Source organism: Aquarana catesbeiana, linkage group LG04, assembly GCF_042186555.1.
Source record: "Aquarana catesbeiana isolate 2022-GZ linkage group LG04, ASM4218655v1, whole genome shotgun sequence".
Classification (NCBI taxonomy): domain Eukaryota; kingdom Metazoa; phylum Chordata; class Amphibia; order Anura; family Ranidae; genus Aquarana; species Aquarana catesbeiana.
Genome location: NC_133327.1, coordinates 245,868,037 through 245,887,493, shown reverse-complemented (window position 1 = coordinate 245,887,493; position 19,457 = coordinate 245,868,037). Strand labels below are relative to the sequence as shown.

At 40.2% G+C, this 19,457-nt stretch overlaps 1 protein-coding gene across 1 annotated transcript; it reads right to left on the bottom strand.

Moving 5' to 3' along the window:
* Positions 1–790: 790 nt before the first annotated feature.
* Positions 791–12,249, bottom strand: LOC141139834 (uncharacterized). Its single transcript, XM_073626355.1, has 2 exons — positions 12,119–12,249; positions 791–7,582 (listed from the first exon to the last, which is right to left on the bottom strand). Exon 2 carries the CDS (start codon positions 7,573–7,575, stop codon positions 4,822–4,824), a length of 2,754 nt encoding a protein of 917 aa, XP_073482456.1. The 5' UTR covers positions 7,576–7,582; positions 12,119–12,249; the 3' UTR covers positions 791–4,821.
* Between the last annotated feature and the right edge of the window lie 7,208 nt (positions 12,250–19,457).

Sequence of the window (19,457 nt, the reverse complement as noted above, 5' to 3'; positions counted from 1 at the left end):
TGGCGGGGTCGAAGGGGGCCCCGTTAGGTAAGCTGTATGAGGCCCCATGATTTCTAACAGCAGCCCTGACTAAAGGAGTTGAGAATCTTTACTCAATTAATTCAATAGAGATTCACTTATACAATGATGTAAAAAGGAACATCGTCCTATGTATTTTAGCCCCCATTCACATCAGCGTCATTTGACATGTGATCTGACAGGTCAAGTTGCATGTCAAATCGGAGACTATTGCCCGCAATAGGAGCGTCCCAATCGGTGCGACGCCGGTTTTGCGGCGCTGCACCTGATTTCCAAAAGTAGTTCCTGCGCTACTTTTGCCGATTTCGGGGGTGATTTCAATAGACATCTCTGCATGAACCCGCACAGATGTCTTTCAAGTCGCCCCCGAAGTCAGACTGAAATGCAGCTTTGAAATCATGCGAGTTCAGATGAACTCGCACAATTTCAAAGCCGTGTCCAGTGTGAACGAGGGCATAGACCTCTGGGAATCTGTGAATGGGTATATAAAGTGAAAACAGCTACAATGTATTTAGTGAAGATTATTAATTCCTTTAGTAATATATCTGCACTTTCTGTACAATCTACAGCTGCAGTTTCCAAGGTAAACTAATAAAATGAATCTGTGAGTTCAGACATTGAGGAATTGGAGTCCATTTTATTTTAGTTGATAGATTTTACATTTTACATTTTAATGTTTCAATTCTGTTTATTCCTATACAGTACTGTGTACAATCTTTGTTTTACATTTAAAAATGTTTCACATGACAGAGCATACACAGATCACTAAATTTAAAAATAGGTAGCTCTTAACTAAACCAAACCAAATGTGAAAAAACAATGGGGTTGATTTACTAAAGGCAAATCCACTTTGCACTACAAGTGCACTGTAAAGTGCAGTCACTGTAAATCTGAGGGGGACATACAAGGAAAATAAAAAACAGCATTTTTGCTTGTACATGATTGGATGATACCATCAGCAGAGCTTCCTCTCAGATATAAAGCGACTGCACTTCAAAGTACACTTGTAGTGCAAAGTGGATTTGCCTTTAGTAAATAAACCCCAGTGTGTCAAAAGTACACCAAAGCTCATCAAATATTTACAAAAGAAACTAAATACCAAATCATATTCTGAGCAATCGTGGGACGCTGGTGTGATACCATTACTTCTTAATGGCACCCCAATCACATCGCGATTTTTCAGCGATAAATCACGCTGCAATCAGGAGCTTCTTTTGAGTGACAGCATTGTGCATTGCGATTTGCTGCGATTGCAGCGCGATTGGGGTGCCATTAAGAAGTAATGGCATCGCACAAGCATCCCATGATTTGCCGCAATTTCAAATCACCGGCAGAATCGTGGTGATTCTGTCCACGAATTCGGATCGCTCAGGTGTGAATGGAGCCTAATATATTCCACTGATCAGTGATGTCAGCAAATTTAACCAATACACTCCACCACCAATAAGTGTCTTCAGTGAAAGAGGTTCAAGTCTTCCCTTGTAATAGTCAACTTTTTCCAAAGGGTGCCACTTATTAGAACAACCAATGCTAGAACAATTTGACCTGCAAGTTTTAGGTATGTCTTTTGACAACATATTTATTTCCTCCTCGGGTAAGGCTCCTTTCACACTTGTATGACTCTAAAGTTGTACAACTTTGGATGATGCAACTTGGATATGACTTTGGTTTTGACAAGTGATAATGGACAACTGTTGCACACAAGTTGCATTGTATAACATTCAGGTACGATTTTCATGAAACTTCTGAGGGTTAACATTGATGTCTGTAGCCCTCAAGTTGCATGAAAGTCGGCCCAAAGTAGTGCATGAACTAGTTTGAAGTTGCTGCAACTTTAAATTTGTGCATATATGAATGGGTATCATTGGAAAACATAGGGAATGACTTGTCATTCAACTTTGATGTCCAAAGTTGCATGACAAGTCGCAGAAATGTGAATGGAGCCTTAACCATAACTCAAGCAGCAATCAACAGATGAACATATGTCCCAAAATGACATGTAAAACTCAAACAAAACAAAAGCGCTTCTATTTTTTTTCATTTTAGCATTTTTATTTTAGAAATATAAAAACAGTATTCAATAAAACTCACATTCCATTAGTACACTATGAACACTAATTTCAAACACATTCAAATAAATTCCTTATATAGCAGCACCAGCTAAAACAATACCAATCTTCCACAAAACTCCAGGTATGGGATCAGGTACCGTCCACTGACAGCATAATGAGGTAGATACTGACTTCTCACATTGTACATCTGAAGTTGGAATGAAGGGTTTAGTCTTTTTTTTCTTTTAGAATCTAACTTTTAGTTTGTATTGATTAGAGCACAGCAGGCAGTTGTTGCTGATTGTCCATTCAAGAGCTGCCTTTTTTTCAGCCCCTCATTGCATCCATTCTGCACCCAAAACACTAGACACCCCAACCAGGTTGTTAAAAGTCAGCTTCTCAATCACAAATCCCCCCACTGCACTGAAGGGCCTCTCTGACATGATATGTGCAGCAGGTCGGGCTAGCACCTCAAGTACATAGTGGGCAACCCCAAGCCATTGGTACATCCTTAATACCCTGTAGTTCATAGATTAGATTGTTTTCATGGCCATGGCAGGAATGGCCTTATAAAGAAAAATAAATAAAACAATTTAAAAAATGTAAATCTGTACATACTGTTCTGTGTGTGCAGAATCTCTGCCTAACTTTTAGTTTATTATAGTAAAATTCTGGACAAAACCCAACGAATTAAAAATGCTCCTTCCTCCCCCCAGCACCGATTCTGACTAACCTATATAAATATCTGTATACTTACCTATTTTCAGGTTGCTCGGGTCCAGTCACGTGATCTCCTCTGGGTAATCCAGCATCAGCTGCAGGGGGGAGAAGAGAGACCTCGACATCGGCTGGTAGAGCCTCGGAGTGGTGATGTCATCCATAGGTTCCTATGGCTCATCCTTTGATTGTGTTCCTTCCTCTCTCCTGCAGCTGCCGCTGTCTGACAGAGGGGAGGCGGATCATGTTACCGGACCAGAGTGGCCCGAAATTAGTTAAAGTGATATTAAAGTCTTTTTTTGTTTAAAAATAACAAACATGTTATACTTACCTGCTCTGTTCAGTGGTTTTGCACAGAGCAGCCCAGATCCTCCTCTTCTCGGGTCCCTTGCTGTTGCTCCTGGCCCCTCCCCCCCTGCCGAGAGCCCCCACAGCAAGCAGCTTGCTATGAGGGCACCCAAGCCGAGCTACTGCTCTGTGTGTCTATTCAGACATGGAACTGTGGCATGACCCCACCCCCTCTCTCTCCTCATTGGCTCACTGACTTTTATTGACAGCAGTGGGAGCTGTCAATAAACAGACAGCTGTGCTGTCTCAGCCAATGAGGAGGGAGAATCCCCAGACATCGTGTCTCTCGTGCAACATTGCTGGATTGAGATGGGGCTCAGGTAAGTATTAGGGGCTAAGGGGGGAGCTGCATGCAGAAAGATTTTTATCGTAATGCATAGAATGCATTGCGATTAAAAACCTTCTGCCTTTAGAACCACTTTAAGTATACAGATCTTTCTTGCACAGGTTAGTCAGAATAGATGTTAGGAGCGGGGAGGGAGCATTTTTAAGAGTAGTTGGGTATTGCCTGGAATTCTCTAAATCGCTCAATATAATGGCAGCTATGGCAATATGTGGTGCTTTAGTGCACAAGTATGTGGTAATGTGCTGCATACAAAAGGCACCAACAATGGTACGCTGCCAAAGCCCCAAAAAGGGCAAAAGGAAAAGAAAAGAAAAGATATTCCCAAAATACAGCAAACCTTATTTGGGAAAGAGTGGGTAGCCTATGGCCGTAGAATTGTACATTTAATTTTTGCTACTGCCTGTCCTTCCCCCTGGCTGTAGGAGTCCCCTCCCTCCATTTGCTGCTGTCTGCCCGGCCCCTTGGAAAAGTCATCAAAATTCCCATTGCACACATTCCTGGAAGGGGCTGAGAAATAAGCGGGTGCTGCAGCAACAGCTAAATGAAAACTGGTATCATCACAGAGCAATCTATACATTCGCCAGAACACCATGGATCTTCATGTAATGCCCAGAAGTTTTTTATTCAACGTAATCACATCACTGCACAGCAGAATAATGACTGCTATGCTTCCATGAGGAGGAGGAGGAAAAGTGTGCATTAGCAGCATAATAAAATGAAGTGGCTGCTCTGTGCTTTTGAGGAGGAGGAGGAAAAGTATACATATGAGCAGCACAATAAAAAGAAGTAGCTACTCTGCACCCTAGAGGAGGAAGATTAGCAATCATCAAAAAAATGGCTGCTATGCGCCATTGAGGCCAGGAATATATTACTAGATTTTATGGAAGGGGTTGGCGCGTGAAGAGCTTTGAAAAAGTGTGGGCTTCACTGACAAAAACTTTGCATTCAGTGTACAGGCCACACTAAGCCATCAACTTCAGCAGGGCCTACCAGGAGATTGTTGTCTTCAGTGGATAAATGCAGTCAGGATTCAGCACCCTGGTACTCTACTAGAGCAAAAAGGGAATCAATATATTCTAACTACACCCGACAACAACATACATAGCAGGAATCCATTATGCAGCTATACCTCATGTTGATATCACTGATTCTGGTGAGACTTTTGTTAAATTACCTTATCTTCTTTGTGCATCCTACATGTGCATTGTGGATCTCAGTACCTCACCTGCCATTCCAACTGGCATTGAATTATCAACAGATATAAGTTATACTGTAAATGTTTCTTGAAACTTAACAATCGTTAATGGTAACAAGATTTTAACTAGGAAAGTAAATCTGCACTTATGTTTTGTCCTTTTTTTTATACATGTTAACCAACCTAACAGGACGTACTGGTATCTTTACACTGCGTATAGACTTGTGCAACCTGTAAACAAATGTTATTAAAAACAATGTAGAAAAAATTTCAATACACAAAAGGGTTAGATAGGAAATAAATAAAAACTTGCAGTGGTGTATTTTACTTCCAAGAAGAAAATCACTGTCTTTAGAATGTAATGTTATGGTTGAAGGCATGGTGGCATTGTCTGTCACTGTTGTTGATGGCAGGAATGTAGTAGATGATGTAGCAAAAAATTCAGTTGTTGCAGGTGATGTTGTCAAGTGCATTTTTGATATCACTGTTGATGATAGTTCTGTTGTAGTTAATTTGCTAGTGATTACAGCTGTTGATGTACATGTAGTTGATGCTTCTGTAGAGGACATCTCTGTTGTACCTCCCACAGTTGTAAATAATGTGGTGAAAGCTGTGCTGGGCTCTGAAGTATGCATTGTAGTTAAAGGCTTCTCTTTAGATTGTATTGTGGTATGTAAAGTAGTTCTCAAAGCTGTTGTGGATTCTCTAAATGTTGTCATGCCAGCTGTTGTAGTTTCTGAAAGTGTTGTTTTTAGGGCTGTAGTTGTCTGTTGTACGGTTGTTGGCTCTTCAGTAGTAGTCTGAGCGAGAGTTGTTTCCTGTGGTGTTGTATTTTGTATAGTGGTGGACTCTTCAGTAGTAGTCTGAGCGAGAGTTGTTTCCTGTGGTGTTGTATTTTGTATAGTGGTGGACTCTTCAGTAGTAGTCTGAGCGAGAGTTGTTTCCTGTGGTGTTGTATTTTGTATAGTGGTGGACTCTTCAGTAGTAGTCTGAGCGAAAGTTGTTTCCTGTGGTGTTGTAATTTGTATAGTGGTGGACTCTTCAGTAGTAGTCTGAGCAAGAGTTGTTTCCTGTGGTGTTGTAATTTGTATAGTGGTAGACTCTTCAGTAGTAGTCTGAAGAAGAGTTGTTGCTTCTGATGTTGTGATTTGTATAGTAGTAGGCTCTTTAGTAGTAGTCTGAGCAAGAGTTGTTTCTTGCGGTGTTGTGATTTGTATAGTTGTAGGCTCTGTAGAGGTCATGTCTGTGGTTGCCATTGTTGTTGTAGTTTGTACTGTTGTAACTTCTTTGGTTGTGGTTTGCGGTAGTGTTGTTACAGATGGTGTTGTAGGCTTCATTGTTGTTATGGTGGTAGTTGTAATTTCTTGAGTTGTAGTTGGAAGAGGTGTTGTGAAAGGAGCCGTTGTTTTCAGTGTTGTAGGGGTGCGAGTTGTTACAATGGGTTGTGTAGTAACCTGGGGAGTTGTTTTCAGCTGCTTGGTAGTTGGGTGAGTTGTGACGATGGCTCCTACTGTGGTTATTTGAACTGTGGTCATTTTTGTTGTTGTTATTACAGTTGTTGGGCATATTAATTCATCTGGCTTCAAAATAGTTATTTTGGTTCCACTATGATAAGCAGGTGACACACAAAGTACGTTATCAACATCTTTAACTTTTCCTTGATAATTCGTTATCCAGTCATGAAAACTTTCCATATCACAATCACAAGCCCAAGGATTACCACCCAAGTACACACCAGTCAGTTTGGGAATTGAGTCAATAGAAGGCACCTGAAAGTTGGTGAATTGGTTTTCATTAAGTCTCAGTGTCTTTAACTGTGGAAGGAGAGAGAACACATCATCTTGTAAGCTACTAAGTAAATTCTTTTGTAAATTAAGCTCTGTTAACTTGTCTAGACCTTTAAACATTTGCTTTGTTAAAGCATTTATTTGATTGGAAGAAATAATTAATTTTCTTAGAGATTTAAAGTTACTAAATGCTTCATGTGGAATAGTTGTCAAGTTGTTTTTGCTCAAATCAAGTTCTTGTATGGACATGCCATCAGTTATTTGACGTGGAAGCTTCTGGAGTTTATTTGAGTTTATTTTGAGCTGCTTAATCTTATTAAGACCAAAAAATGTATTTTCTGGAAGTTCTTCTATTAGGTTGCCATCCAAGAAAAGTTTTTCAAGACTTTTTGATTTGGCCAAAAAGTTTTGGGGCCATTGCTCTATCTTGTTCCTTGAGACACTGAATTCAATCAGTTCGTGGTTACTGTTCACCAAACCTAGTGGAAGTTCAGTGAGATCATTTTCATAGAGCCGAAGGACTTTTAGTTTGGTCAGTTTGGAAAATATGTCTTCAGGTAAAGTTTTCAAATTATTTTTTGCTAGATGTAACATTGTAAGGTTAACAAGATTGTTGAATGGATCTTGAGGCAATGCTGGCAGTTCATTAACATTTAAATATAGTTCTTCTAAATTGTCCAAGCTGTCAAATATACCTTGTTCAATCATACTGATCTTATTATTTTTCAATATGAGCTTTTTTAGACTCCCAAGATTTTTAAATACTCCACTCATCAGCTGCTTCAAATCAGCATTTCCAGATATCTCTAGTTCAGTGAGATTGGACAAACTGTCAAATGCACCATCCTCAACTGATGTAATTTTGTTATTAATGAATGCTATTTTTTGCAGTTGACTCATGTATTTGAAAGCATCTTTTCTTATTGTTGATATTTCTGTTTGCACAAAGAAGATCTCTGTGGTTTTTGGTTTTATAGATTTAGGAACCTCAGCAATGGGGCTCGCAAAGACTTCTTGGTAATCTTTGGGGCATTCATACTCTTTTTCACATACTTTGGCAGGGCCGGGTTCAGCAGCCTCAAATAAAATCAAAAGAACGAGTAAGGACTTCATTCTGTTTCTGTTAATACAAAAAATATATACGTATTTATTAGGCTTATGGATACCTGTTCACCAAAAAAGATAAACTTAACCCATTGGGAGATGAGATAAAGTAGGCAAATATTTCTATTATGCACCTGTAATTTCTAGCAACATTTCTTTATACACAAGTAGTGGGCAATTATCAAACCATTTTTCCATTACATTAAAATGGATTAAGATGAGTCACCAGTCCCTGGTTTGAAGAGTATCTAAGGTCAAGATATAAAATTGTATATTCAATCCCACATTGTATTTTAAAGTGTAACTAAAGGTAAACCCTTTTTTTTAAAGTTTGGATAGAGTAGAAAGAGATTAGAACAACTGTCAGTTTATATTGCTGCCCGTGCTCCCGTTAGGGAGATTCACTCTCTCTATTTGTCCTGTTTACTGTTATCTTCGAAAGTAAAGTAAAATAAAAAAAATTCAATTGACAACAGAACAATAATAGAGGGGGGATTCTTCCAATGGGGACACTAGTTCTAGTGACCCTGGTGACACCCCGATGATTCCCTCACTTGGAGGGATTTCCTCTCACTTTGGCTGTGGGACAGGAAGTGAAGGGAAGGAAAATCTCCTCAATGGGACTCAGATGACAAAAAACAAACAAGGGTTATACCCTCCCTTACGCTATCCAAAATGAAAAAAAGTTTGCCTTTAGTTATACTTTAATTACTTCTAGCTACTTCTAAACTGAAGTGAATCTTCTCACACATTTACTTGAATTCTGTGACACATATTCACTATGCCCTGTGAGTAGGCACTGCTGTGTCACAGAATTCACAGAGCCTGCCTTCTGATTACAGAGATGATGAAAGGAGGAGTTTCAGGAGGTCGAGTCAGTATTGGAATCCCTGCTTGCACTGTATTTCATAGCGTAGCTGGACTCCGAAAAGTCAAGTATGATTGCTTAAAAGGTATCAAGGAACAAGGAACCATCATCCCTCTCACCGCTGGTAACAGGGAACCCTTCATCCCTCCAGGGGTTTTCAGTGATTAACTATTGGTGAGTGTGAACTTTTCACGCACGGTTTGAGGTGGATCATCACTTTTATCAAAATCGAGGACTATTTATTTATTTTTATTGCTATCACCTTCTCTATCACGGTGATTGGACTTTCTTCAGTTTGTGCATATATTTAATAAGATTGCTTTCACTGTTATATGATTTATTGGATTGAGGATACACACCATCAGATGCATTGGATCCTTTATTATTTATTTTTCAGTACGTGATCACATCTAATTATTTGTCTATTAGTTTTACGAGGTAGCGCCACACTTCACTTCACTCATTTTTTCACTACTAATCACTTTGGTTTTCACTGAAGGAAATTTCTGCTTGTGCAATTTGTCTACCACATACTCAGTTTGAAATGTCCAAGTTTCAAACACATTCCACACACCAGGGTTAACTCACCACTAAAGCCTGGTGTGTGGAATATGTTCCTGGTCACATCGGCAGGTTCAATAAAAACCAGCTGACATTCGGCCTGTGTGTATGGCAGCCTGGAAAACCAGCAGCCGATCAGCTCCTAATCAAAGCTCTCAGCCAATGAGCACTGACCAGAGTGTTCAGTCCCCCCATTAGAACACAATAGAACAGCATGGGAGATCACTGTACTAACATCAGATTGTTAGTCCAGCAGGTCCAACTGGAGCTGTCCATTTTTTTTCGTTCAACCAGCTGGGTTAAATGAAAAAAAAAGAGTGGCGTGTGTACTAGGCTTAAGCCTAAAGTGTTTTTCTCATATAGACTGGTTGTATCACCCAGAAAATGACCTAGGTGATTGTGAAGGGTTCAGTGGGTGTTCAATGGCACAGCCTTCAGTTCTCAAGAACTATCTTTATTTTCCCTGCATTTTCTGAATTGCTTTCCTCTACCCTGGTCTGCAGAATATTGATGTTAATGTTTCTATCAGAAAAGCCAATGCAGGAAAGTGAGAAACCGGAGAAACAGGGAGCTGGGAAGAAGGTAAGTTAAGCAGCTATCTCTTCCCCCATGTCGCACATACAAATGGGAGTATGTCGGTCTGAGGAGGTAAGAGAGAAAGGCAAGTTATTGAGCTGCTAATCATAAGAAGTGCAATTAACTTTGCCATCTAAACAAAAGTTAATTTAGACAGTATAAGTATCATACAGCACTATTGGCTGGTATTGTTTTTTTTTTCTTCTTGACAGAAATGATAGAGGTTTCTTGAAAAATGACTTAACGTATCTTGTAATCATTAAGCTGAACCTGTACTCATTTTAAACTTATAAAGCAACTGTGCAAACACATAGGTCCTTGTAAAAAGATAGTGGATCTCTCCTGCTGCCTGTGCCACTAAACTTCACACTAATTCATAGAAAATGTCCCAAGAAGTCCTTGCACCCAGGGAGGTTGATTTGGTAAAGGCAAATAGGCTGTTCACTTTGAAAGAGAATTTTAACTCTGCAAAGGAATTTTTTCATTAGCTTACCACATTTACTGAGCTAAGGGAAAATTTCCTTGCAAAGTGAAAAGCCTAATTGCCTTTAGTACATCAACCCAGTGTGTACATAATTATGTGTTAATACAGTTTATCTGGTGTTGCAAGTCTTAATACAGCCAATCTTTGTTTGTTGTACTAAAAGTCACAGCACCACTATTCAGAATCAGGGGTGGCCCGTCCATTAAGGGCGCACGGGCTCTGCCTCCCCTATCTCTCGCCACCCCCTATTCAGGCATCCGGCCCCTTTCAGGACGCCAGGCGCATGAATTACAGTGGCGGAGGGTGTTTTTTAAGCACCTGATTAGAGCCAGAGGCTCTATTAGCCTTTAAAATAGGGTGGGCTCCGGACGCAGAGCATTGCGCTCGGAGTCCACCCAGGTGTATTTAGAATAGCGAATAACTATTTGCTATTCTAACACTGAATCTCCTCTCCACCAATCAGGAAGAGTAAGTCTGATACCTGTTTCCCGATTGGCTGAAAGGACAGGCGATCTTATTATACGCCTAGGAGGAAGAGGAGGGATATGCACAGCGGAAGCCGCCGTGATCCACAGGAGAAAGAATGGAGAAAGCTGCTGCCCACTGGACACTCTGCCTGCCCGATTCCTAGATAGGGTAAGTGCGGGGCTTTCATGTCCTGACCATCCTCCTGCCGCCCCCCCCCCCAAAAGAAAAAAACACCAGCCACCACTGTTCAGAATCTGTATTATTATGATTATAGCATTACTATCCAGTGCTAGTATTAGCAGTTGTAACAGTACTATTCGGCATTTGTAGTATAACAAGTCCCAGCAATGCTTTCCAGGGTTTATTAAACTACAACTCCCAGCAGGTCTGTCCATCACCTGTAACATGGGCATGCACCAGTGCGGCATGCTAGTGGTTGTTGGACTACAATAACACTATCTAGCAACTGCAGTATTAAAAGTTTCAGAGCTGCTGTCTAGGGCTTGTTGGACTAAAAGTCCCAGCAGCTGTATCTATAATCTGTAGTATTCCAGGTACAAGCACTTCTATTAAGTACATATACAGTAGGACTACATTTGGAAGCATTGATGCCTAACACTACAGCACCCAGAATTTCCAACAGCACTAATCAAAACTGTTCATTTGCATACCTCCCAACATTTTGAGATGGGAATGAGGGACACCTACTAACAAACGTATGTAGGCATATGACACGCCCCCTGCCACACCCCCTTAAAGGAGAATTAACCAAAAAAAAGATTAATTAAATCCACAAGGACTTTTTTTTACCACTACTATTCCTTTATATTGGCTTTTAAAATGTACAAATGCAGCAATTTAGAAATTGAATGAAAGGTTTAGCACTGGGAAACACTTTTTGAAAGATAAAAAGTGCATTTTACATACAGCTATAAACATCAGACCAAAATCAGGGACAAATGAGAAGGAAAGAGGGACAGAGGGACATTGCTCCAAATCAGGGACAGTCCCTCAAAACCAGGGACTTTGCATTTGGTCTCCATTAATAAAGAAATAAATGCAGCTCTATAAAGATTGCCCCGCAAGGACCTCTGGAAAAATGGGGAAACATCTTTAACACATAAGTTGCAAAAGAAAACAATTGGGTAACAGATATTTGAGTTTGCAATGTGATCTATCAGATAACAAAAAACACATGATGTGCATAATGCAGCATTAAATATCAGGACTCCTTTTTTTTACACCTGTCAGGTTTAGAATGTTACTGTAGTTTATAATGAAATTAGAACCCTCTCAAAAGAATATCAAAGGAAGCATGCTGAGAGAAATACACAGGATGTTATCAATGACCTCTCTTTCTAAAAATGCTAGTTGCCTAGCTGTTAAGCTCATCCAGAGCTTTTAATACATGCTGTGTCACGGCCTGAAGCATGTACAGTATATGGGTCAGAAGTCCTGACTTCACTTGCCTCATACTACTTTTAGCCAGTTACACAGAAAGATATTAAAGTTAGAGGATCAGTGTTCTGAATGTAGCTCCACCCTTTTAAACTGCTGATAATAATCTGATATTAAAACCAATAAGAGGGTCTTACCTTTTTTTGTAGTGACCGCAGGCTTGAGTTTTTTCTGGTGCTGCAGAAAAACAACACACATTTTCTTGACCGGGGTTGTTAGTCCTCTGCAGTTCTTCCTGACATTCTGCTTACACAGGCTTTGCAGTCCTATCTTACACTGTAATAACCAAAACATATGCACCGCAAAGATAACATGCTCGCCTGCCTGATAATTTTCTCTTGCTTATTTATGATTGCTGATAATGAAATATGGCATTCTTTTTCTGCTTCAGGCTGTATGCACGTTATCTGCATCCAGTTAACCTGGCTGGAAGGCATATATTGGAGAATAAAACCTCAGATTCTGCATGAGGCAAATAGGATGTATTCCTCAAATGAACCACAGGCATTCTGTACAGTCTGCTGCATTTAACCACTTGCCAACCAGCCCCCATCACTATACTGCAGCAGATTGGCATAGCTGCGTGAATCGCCATAGGTGTAAGTCGGCCGCTTTAAGAGCTCGGGGGGGGGGGGGCGATGCGCGGGGCCGGGGGGCGCGATGTCTGCCGGAGACCCGCAATTGCCAGAACGGGGATCTGCCAATGTAAACAGACAAATCCCCATTCTGACAGAGGAGTAGAGAGAGATCTGCTACACTCCCCCTACAGTTAGAAACACCTCCTTAGAGAACATTGAATCCCCTGATCGCCCCCTAGTGTTAACCCCTTTCCTGCCAGTGACATTTATACAATAATCAGTAGCTATTTTTAGCTCTGATCGCTGTATAAATGTCAATGGTCCCAAAAGTGTCCGATCGGTTTGCCGCAATGTCGCAGTTCCCCTAAAAATTTCTGATCACCACCATTACTAGTAAAAAAAAAAAAAGAACAATAAAAATGCCATAAATCTATCCCCTATTTTATAGATGCTATAACTTGCGCAAACCAAGCAATATACACTTATTGCGATTTTTTTTTTTTTTACCAAAAATATGTAGAAGAATACATATTGGCTTAAACTGATGAATACATTTTTTTGGGGATATTTTTTATAGCAGAGGTGAACAAATACCACCAAAAAAAAGCTCTATTTGTGTGAAAAAAAGGACATAAATTCTGCTTGTGTATAATGTCTCATGACCGCGCAATTGCCAGTTAAAGCTACGCAGTGCCGTATTGCAAAAAATGCCCTGGTCACTAAGGGGGCAAATCCTTCCAGTTCTTAAGTGATTAAAGTAGTATTAAACCCTAAGGGTATTGTAGCTTAACACATTGAGAACAACAAAATAAATGTTCCCCAGTAAACTATTTGTTAAAATTCTTACCCGAGCACTTGCAGCTAACAATCAATGCTTCTGACCACTGCTATCTCAATGCTGCTTGACTAAACTTCCAGTCCCTATAGGAAAGAGCTAACAGGGGACAGTGATATATACACATATAACATGGGTCTTTTAAGCCTCGTTCCCAACATTTTTTTGCAGGGGACAGTGCAGTCTTCAGTCAGTCTGTTAGCTTGGAGAAAGAATGGTGCAGGGGCAGGGAAGTGCCTTGCCATCCTTGGCCATGATGTTGTGTGTTTCTTTTGGTGAAAACAGTTTCCGGGGACACAGCTTTAGTACCTGTATGCAAGATGGCTCCATAGGATGCTGCAAGACAAAGGGGCCAACCTGAATGGGAATACCTAGAACAACGGTCATGGCACCAGCTTAAATAGAACATGGACAAGGAATAAAAGATAAAGAAGCTGCATACTCAGTAAGTGATTAAAAGAGAAGTAGGGCCAAAGCTCTTTTGGCCCTACTTCTTCTGTGTGTCACAGGAGTGCACCTCGTTCTACACTCCTGTGACCCATATTCAGTTGTCAGCGGGCTAAAACCTGATGTCGACTGGCCACACAGGGTTGGTTCAGACTCCACAGGTATCCCGACAATAATGTTGGGATCCGCCCGAATGCGTGTCACTAAAAGCCTGAGCCAGCCACTCCTCTCCCCCCCCCCCCATAACCTGGCGCACCCGTGAGCACTGGAGGGGCAGAGCACAGAGTGGTGACTGACAATCACTGGCTCTCTGCTCAGAGCAGACCCTAGAACTGAGCGATCAGCGGTCTTTGATTGCTCAGTTCCTGGGCTTAAAGACAGTGGGGGACAGCTGTAGCTCAGATCGTGATGCAGCCATCTAGGGGAGTATGTGCGTTTGTTTTTTGTTTTTTGATCTCATACTTATATTTTACATTTTATTTTTGGTTGCTGAGAGTGCTTAAAAAACTGAGGGTTTAATATCACTACAATATAGGCTTACATTGAATCAACCCAGGGCAAATTGTATTATATTTCTTGGTGGATCAGTAGCAAAAGCCCATTATAGACCAGGAGCTCTCAGCCCCTCTTAGCACAAAAATTAGGCAAACTGCATGCAGGAGTCAATAAGAAATCAAAGACGATGGTTCCGCGCTTAGGAAACAAGGAAGTAAAAAGAACTGCAGCCCCCCTAACCCAGAATATCACCTAGGTGAGATTACAATCAACCAAAAATTCTATAATAAGGGAATTGGCGCTGTTCTATTGCATATACACTGGATAATTAATCGTATTGATAGAAAATAATAAATATATGTGAAAAAAATGTGGTAAAATAAGGAGTCAAATATGGGTGAAATACTCCTACACCAATACACTCTAAGGTAAAGTGCACAGTGCTAGAACAAACATAATCAATAATATCCGTAAAAATAAAAATGTGCAAACATTCCAAGATAGTGGTAAGAATTATTTTGCAAAATATCAGAACCTACTAAACCACTCCGATATACAAAACCAGTAAATAAGCAGAGTATATATGTCAAATATATTAAATAAAAATATGCAAACATACCAAAATAGTGTTATAAAATTGTGCAAAATATCAAAACATTGTGAGCCACTCCGGTGTAAAAAACAATAAAATAAACCGAGTGGTAAGAAAGTCTTGCTAAAAATGGGTGAAAAGGACTGTTTAAAAATAAAAAAGTGAAGTAGTGTCCCAAAAAATTCAAAAAATCAGAAAAAACTTTAATATGTCCTTTCGATCAGTGGCAATATTCTTCCTTGTCAAAAGAAGTTTATTGAGTATACAATATTATAAAGATACATAAAGTAAGTTTACAAGGATCTATAAAGTAAGCTCATTGTTTTACAGTAGGGTTTATATAGGTAAATATCATGAAATTTCAAATATTAAACATTGGGTTCACGTAAACCTAAATTAAAGATATATATCATTTCCTTAGTTACTTTTGTAGGTATTTAAATGATTTATACCTACTATATATATTGTTTACAGGTAGAGTGTATATAGGTCAAATAAATTCTGATAATGAGCTTTAATCGTAAGGTGGAGAAAAGGAAAGAGAAAGAAGAAAAAGGGTAGAAAGGCAGAGGTATGGTCCACAAGGTTGTCCCGCTCGTCAGTTTATTATTCTTTTTAGTTCTCTTTGAAGCCTTAGAATGGGTGTCTCTGTAAGTCATTTAATCTGTTACCATGGCAACAGGACAGAGTCATTGAAATTTGACAGGAACTGTTGTTTTATCCAAGGATGCCAAAATTTTTCAAATTTTGGAATTTAATTTTGATCGATGGCTACCATCTTAGCATGGGACATTGTATTATTCATTCTGTGAATTGTTTCTGCTAGTACCAATGTAGGAGATTTCCATGCCTTGGCCACTGTTTGTTTTGCAGCCGTTATTAGTTGGATCATAAGTTTGAGAATTGAGAGAGTGTTAACCATTCCGGTTTTAGATTAAGTAAAGTTATATATGGATCTGGTTGTATTATTTTTTAAAATATTTTAGATGCAATCACGAAGACTTCCTTCCAGAAGGTCAGTGGCAATATTCTTATTCTTATTGTGGTAAGTGCTCCCCGTCTTCCACTGCACCCCCACTCGTGCCCTCACTCACCAGAGTGCCCAACCCCTGCAGGGGTAACAGGCATGTAGATCAAATCCAGCAATGATGCTCCTATATGATGATCCTCAGTCCAGTGGCCGTCCTCCCCTTCTCTGGTATCACGGTTCCCCCAGCATTAAACATCCATTTGTGGCAGAGAAAAAAATGCTCTCATAGCGTGGATCCGAAAATTATATAGTTTATTATTAAAAATGTATATAAAATACAAAAGGAAGGAGCTGACAGCGCTCCGCTACAAGTTCAAAGCCTTGGCTGGATAGGCAGTGTGTTACGGCGGGATCTACATGCCTGTTACCCCTGCAGGGGTTGGGCACTCTGGTGAGTGAGGGCACGAGTGGGGGTGCAGTGGAAGACGGGGAGCACTTACCACAATAAGAATAAGAATATTGCCACTGATCGAAAGGACATATTAAAGTTTTTTCTGTTTTTTTGAATTTTTTGGGACACTACTTCACTTTTTTATTTTTAAACAGTCCTTTTCACCCATTTTTAGCAAGACTTTCTTACCACTCGGTTTATTTTATTGTTTTTTACACCGGAGTGGCTCACAATGTTTTGATATTTTGCACAATTTTATAACACTATTTTGGTATGTTTGCATATTTTTATTTAATATATTTAACATATATACTCTGCTTATTTACTGGTTTTGTATATCGGAGTGGTTTAGTAGGTTCTGATATTTTGCAAAATAATTCTTACCACTATCTTGGAATGTTTGCACATTTTTATTTTTATGGATATTATTGATTATGTTTGTTCTAGCACTGTGCACTTTACCTTAGAGTGTATTGGTGTAGGAGTATTTCACCCATATTTGACTCCTTATTTTACCACATTTTTTTCACATATATTTATTATTTTCTATCAATACGATTAATTATCCAGTGTATATGCAATAGAACAGCGCCAATTCCCTTATTATAGAATTTTTGCATGCAGGAGTGTATCCTCTTCAGCTGCTGGAGCTGCTCCCAGTTCCAGTGCTTGCAGCCACTATCAGCCCTCCTGGCTGCTCTCACTGCTCCCAGGCTAGGCAAACTGTGATGCTGTAAGGATCTTCCTAAGCCAGCCCAAGCCCAGCTTGGAGGTAGAACCCCCCCCCCACAGATGTAGGGGATCACGTCTAGGCCACGGACAGCCTCCTAAGCACTCCATCTTCCACCTGACTCCCCTGCTAGCATTACTCATCCATATTTAAGGACAGACCTAGCCACCCTGCCAGGTCAGTACACCTGGGGATTGGCCAGGTTCCCTCAAGTATGCATATCAAACCTCATGGCCTCCGCCCACTAACTTCTAACTAATTTAAGTTACACTACTTGTATATGCTTATTTGAACAAGCTACAGTTAGCAACTGATTGGCCACCATGCACAACTGCACCAGATTTTGCACACTCCAGTTTTAGTAAATCAACCCCACAGACAGGGGCCTAAGTACAGGGGTTGCAATTGCGACCCGGCCCAATCAAGTATTTGCAGTAATATGCACCTTGCGTATGATTATTATTATCAAGTTGGGTTTAAGTGCACTATTATTTTTTTTTATATACATATGTATGTGGTATCAGAGCACATTTAAATAGCTGCAGCTGAACAATTTATTCACATTTATCAATTAGGTTCTCATCCTATCTGTATCAGCGCTTAAGTAAATTGTTTTAATTTGTTCAAATAAGCTTTTACAAAAAAAAAAAACAAAACAAGGGAAGCCGATTGCACACCCCAGTTTTAGTAAATCAACCCCTTTGTGTATGAATTGTGTAAATTAAACCTGCCAAGAGAGAATGATAGAGGATGCTATTGCTGATCTACTTCTGAGATTGCTAGTTGCTTGCCTATCTTTAGTTTTAACATTTGGGCCTAGAAAAAGCAATCCGAGTAAGTCAGAGTGGAGTCAGGTCTTCGGAACTATATGCTGGTTTCAGGTAGGGGACACCACCACCAGACTAAGTTCAACATCTGAACACAAGTATGGAAAGGAGCAGCAGATGCTACAGGTCTTGCATCTGATGATGTACTGTAGCTCTGCCTGTTTGTGATGGTGGTGATGATAATGGACAGATCTGGAAGAGTCTATACGTTTTTAAACAGTACATTTTGTAATACAAGTGCTCTTCTGCTTACCCTCCTGCATTATTTCCTAGACAAAAATTACCATGATTAGTGGTATTGAAGACACGGAATAAATGCACATTGTCATTATTGTCACCTGTTGCCACTACCCAACACCAACAGCAGAAAAAGACTCCATTGTCCATAGCTACTGCTTTCACCAGCAAAATCATCATTATGTATTGCTTTTCTGTTACCTAGCCACTACCATCTTGTCACCCTGCCACAATACCCAATTATCAAAGGCACTTTTTCCCCTATAGTCATCTTCCTCTTTCTTTCCACACTGTAGTACATTTACAAGCACATAAAAAGGACAGAATATTTGGCAAAATGAAAGGAGATCACAGCTGGTATCCCAACCGCCTGCAAGAAAGACCTCGACAAGTCATCATAATAAATGTTGCTGTTTATCAATTTATTGGATTACTTGTGGAACAAATATTTAAAGGAAATGTATAGTGGTTTTGTACATTATTTCCACCAAAATAAATTAAAAGAAAAAAATGATTCAGGTAAATGGAAACTTTTGCTTATTAATAATTTGCATTCTGTTTTTTGGCCAACAGGTGGCACCTTTCACATTGTAGAAGCTCTCTGTTTGCTTCTCTGTATTAAAAAACGTGACCTCAGTAGCTCTAGCTAAAATGTATACACAGTAAATGACTTTTCAGCAGTCACTCTGTAATGATCAGCCCATGGCTGAACATCCACTGCCATCTGCTAGACAGTGCCTTCATTTTGGCATAGTCACACTGCAAGCTGCATACCTTCTTCGAATTAAAAGACTTTAGTCCTGGTTCACACCGATGCGGGAAACGCACACGTTTCCCCACATCGCACTGCATAGCGATTGCACGGCGCCCATGCGATCTGCTGCTGGTGTCAATGTTAGATTAATGACACCCTAAACAGATTGCAAAACACAGTGTGATTGCCAGAATCACATCACATGGGTGTGAACACACATGCGATGCAATTCAGGTGCGAAAAAAAAGGGTCCTGCACCATTCGAATCACATGCGATGTCCTGCGGTTTGCTCTGCCCACACGTAGCAGCGTAGCATGGGTTGTCAGCGCCCAGGGCAAGGCAAGTAATTTGCGCCCCCCCTATCCTGCGGACTTTTAGCGCTCCCTGAGTCCCTTCCCTTCCTACAATAGTACTGACCAGCCTGATTCCTACACTAACCACTATACCACACTACACTTTCCACTACACACTAGACTGCCCACTACATTACACTGCCCACTAAACTGTCCACTACACTACACACTAAACTGCCCACTACACACTAAATGCCCACTACACT

What these genes read in the sequence shown, in the direction of transcription:
- LOC141139834 (XM_073626355.1), bottom strand. Translation starts at nt 7,575, where the DNA reads ATGAAGTCCTTACTCGTTCTTTTGATTTTATTTGAGGCTGCTGAACCC.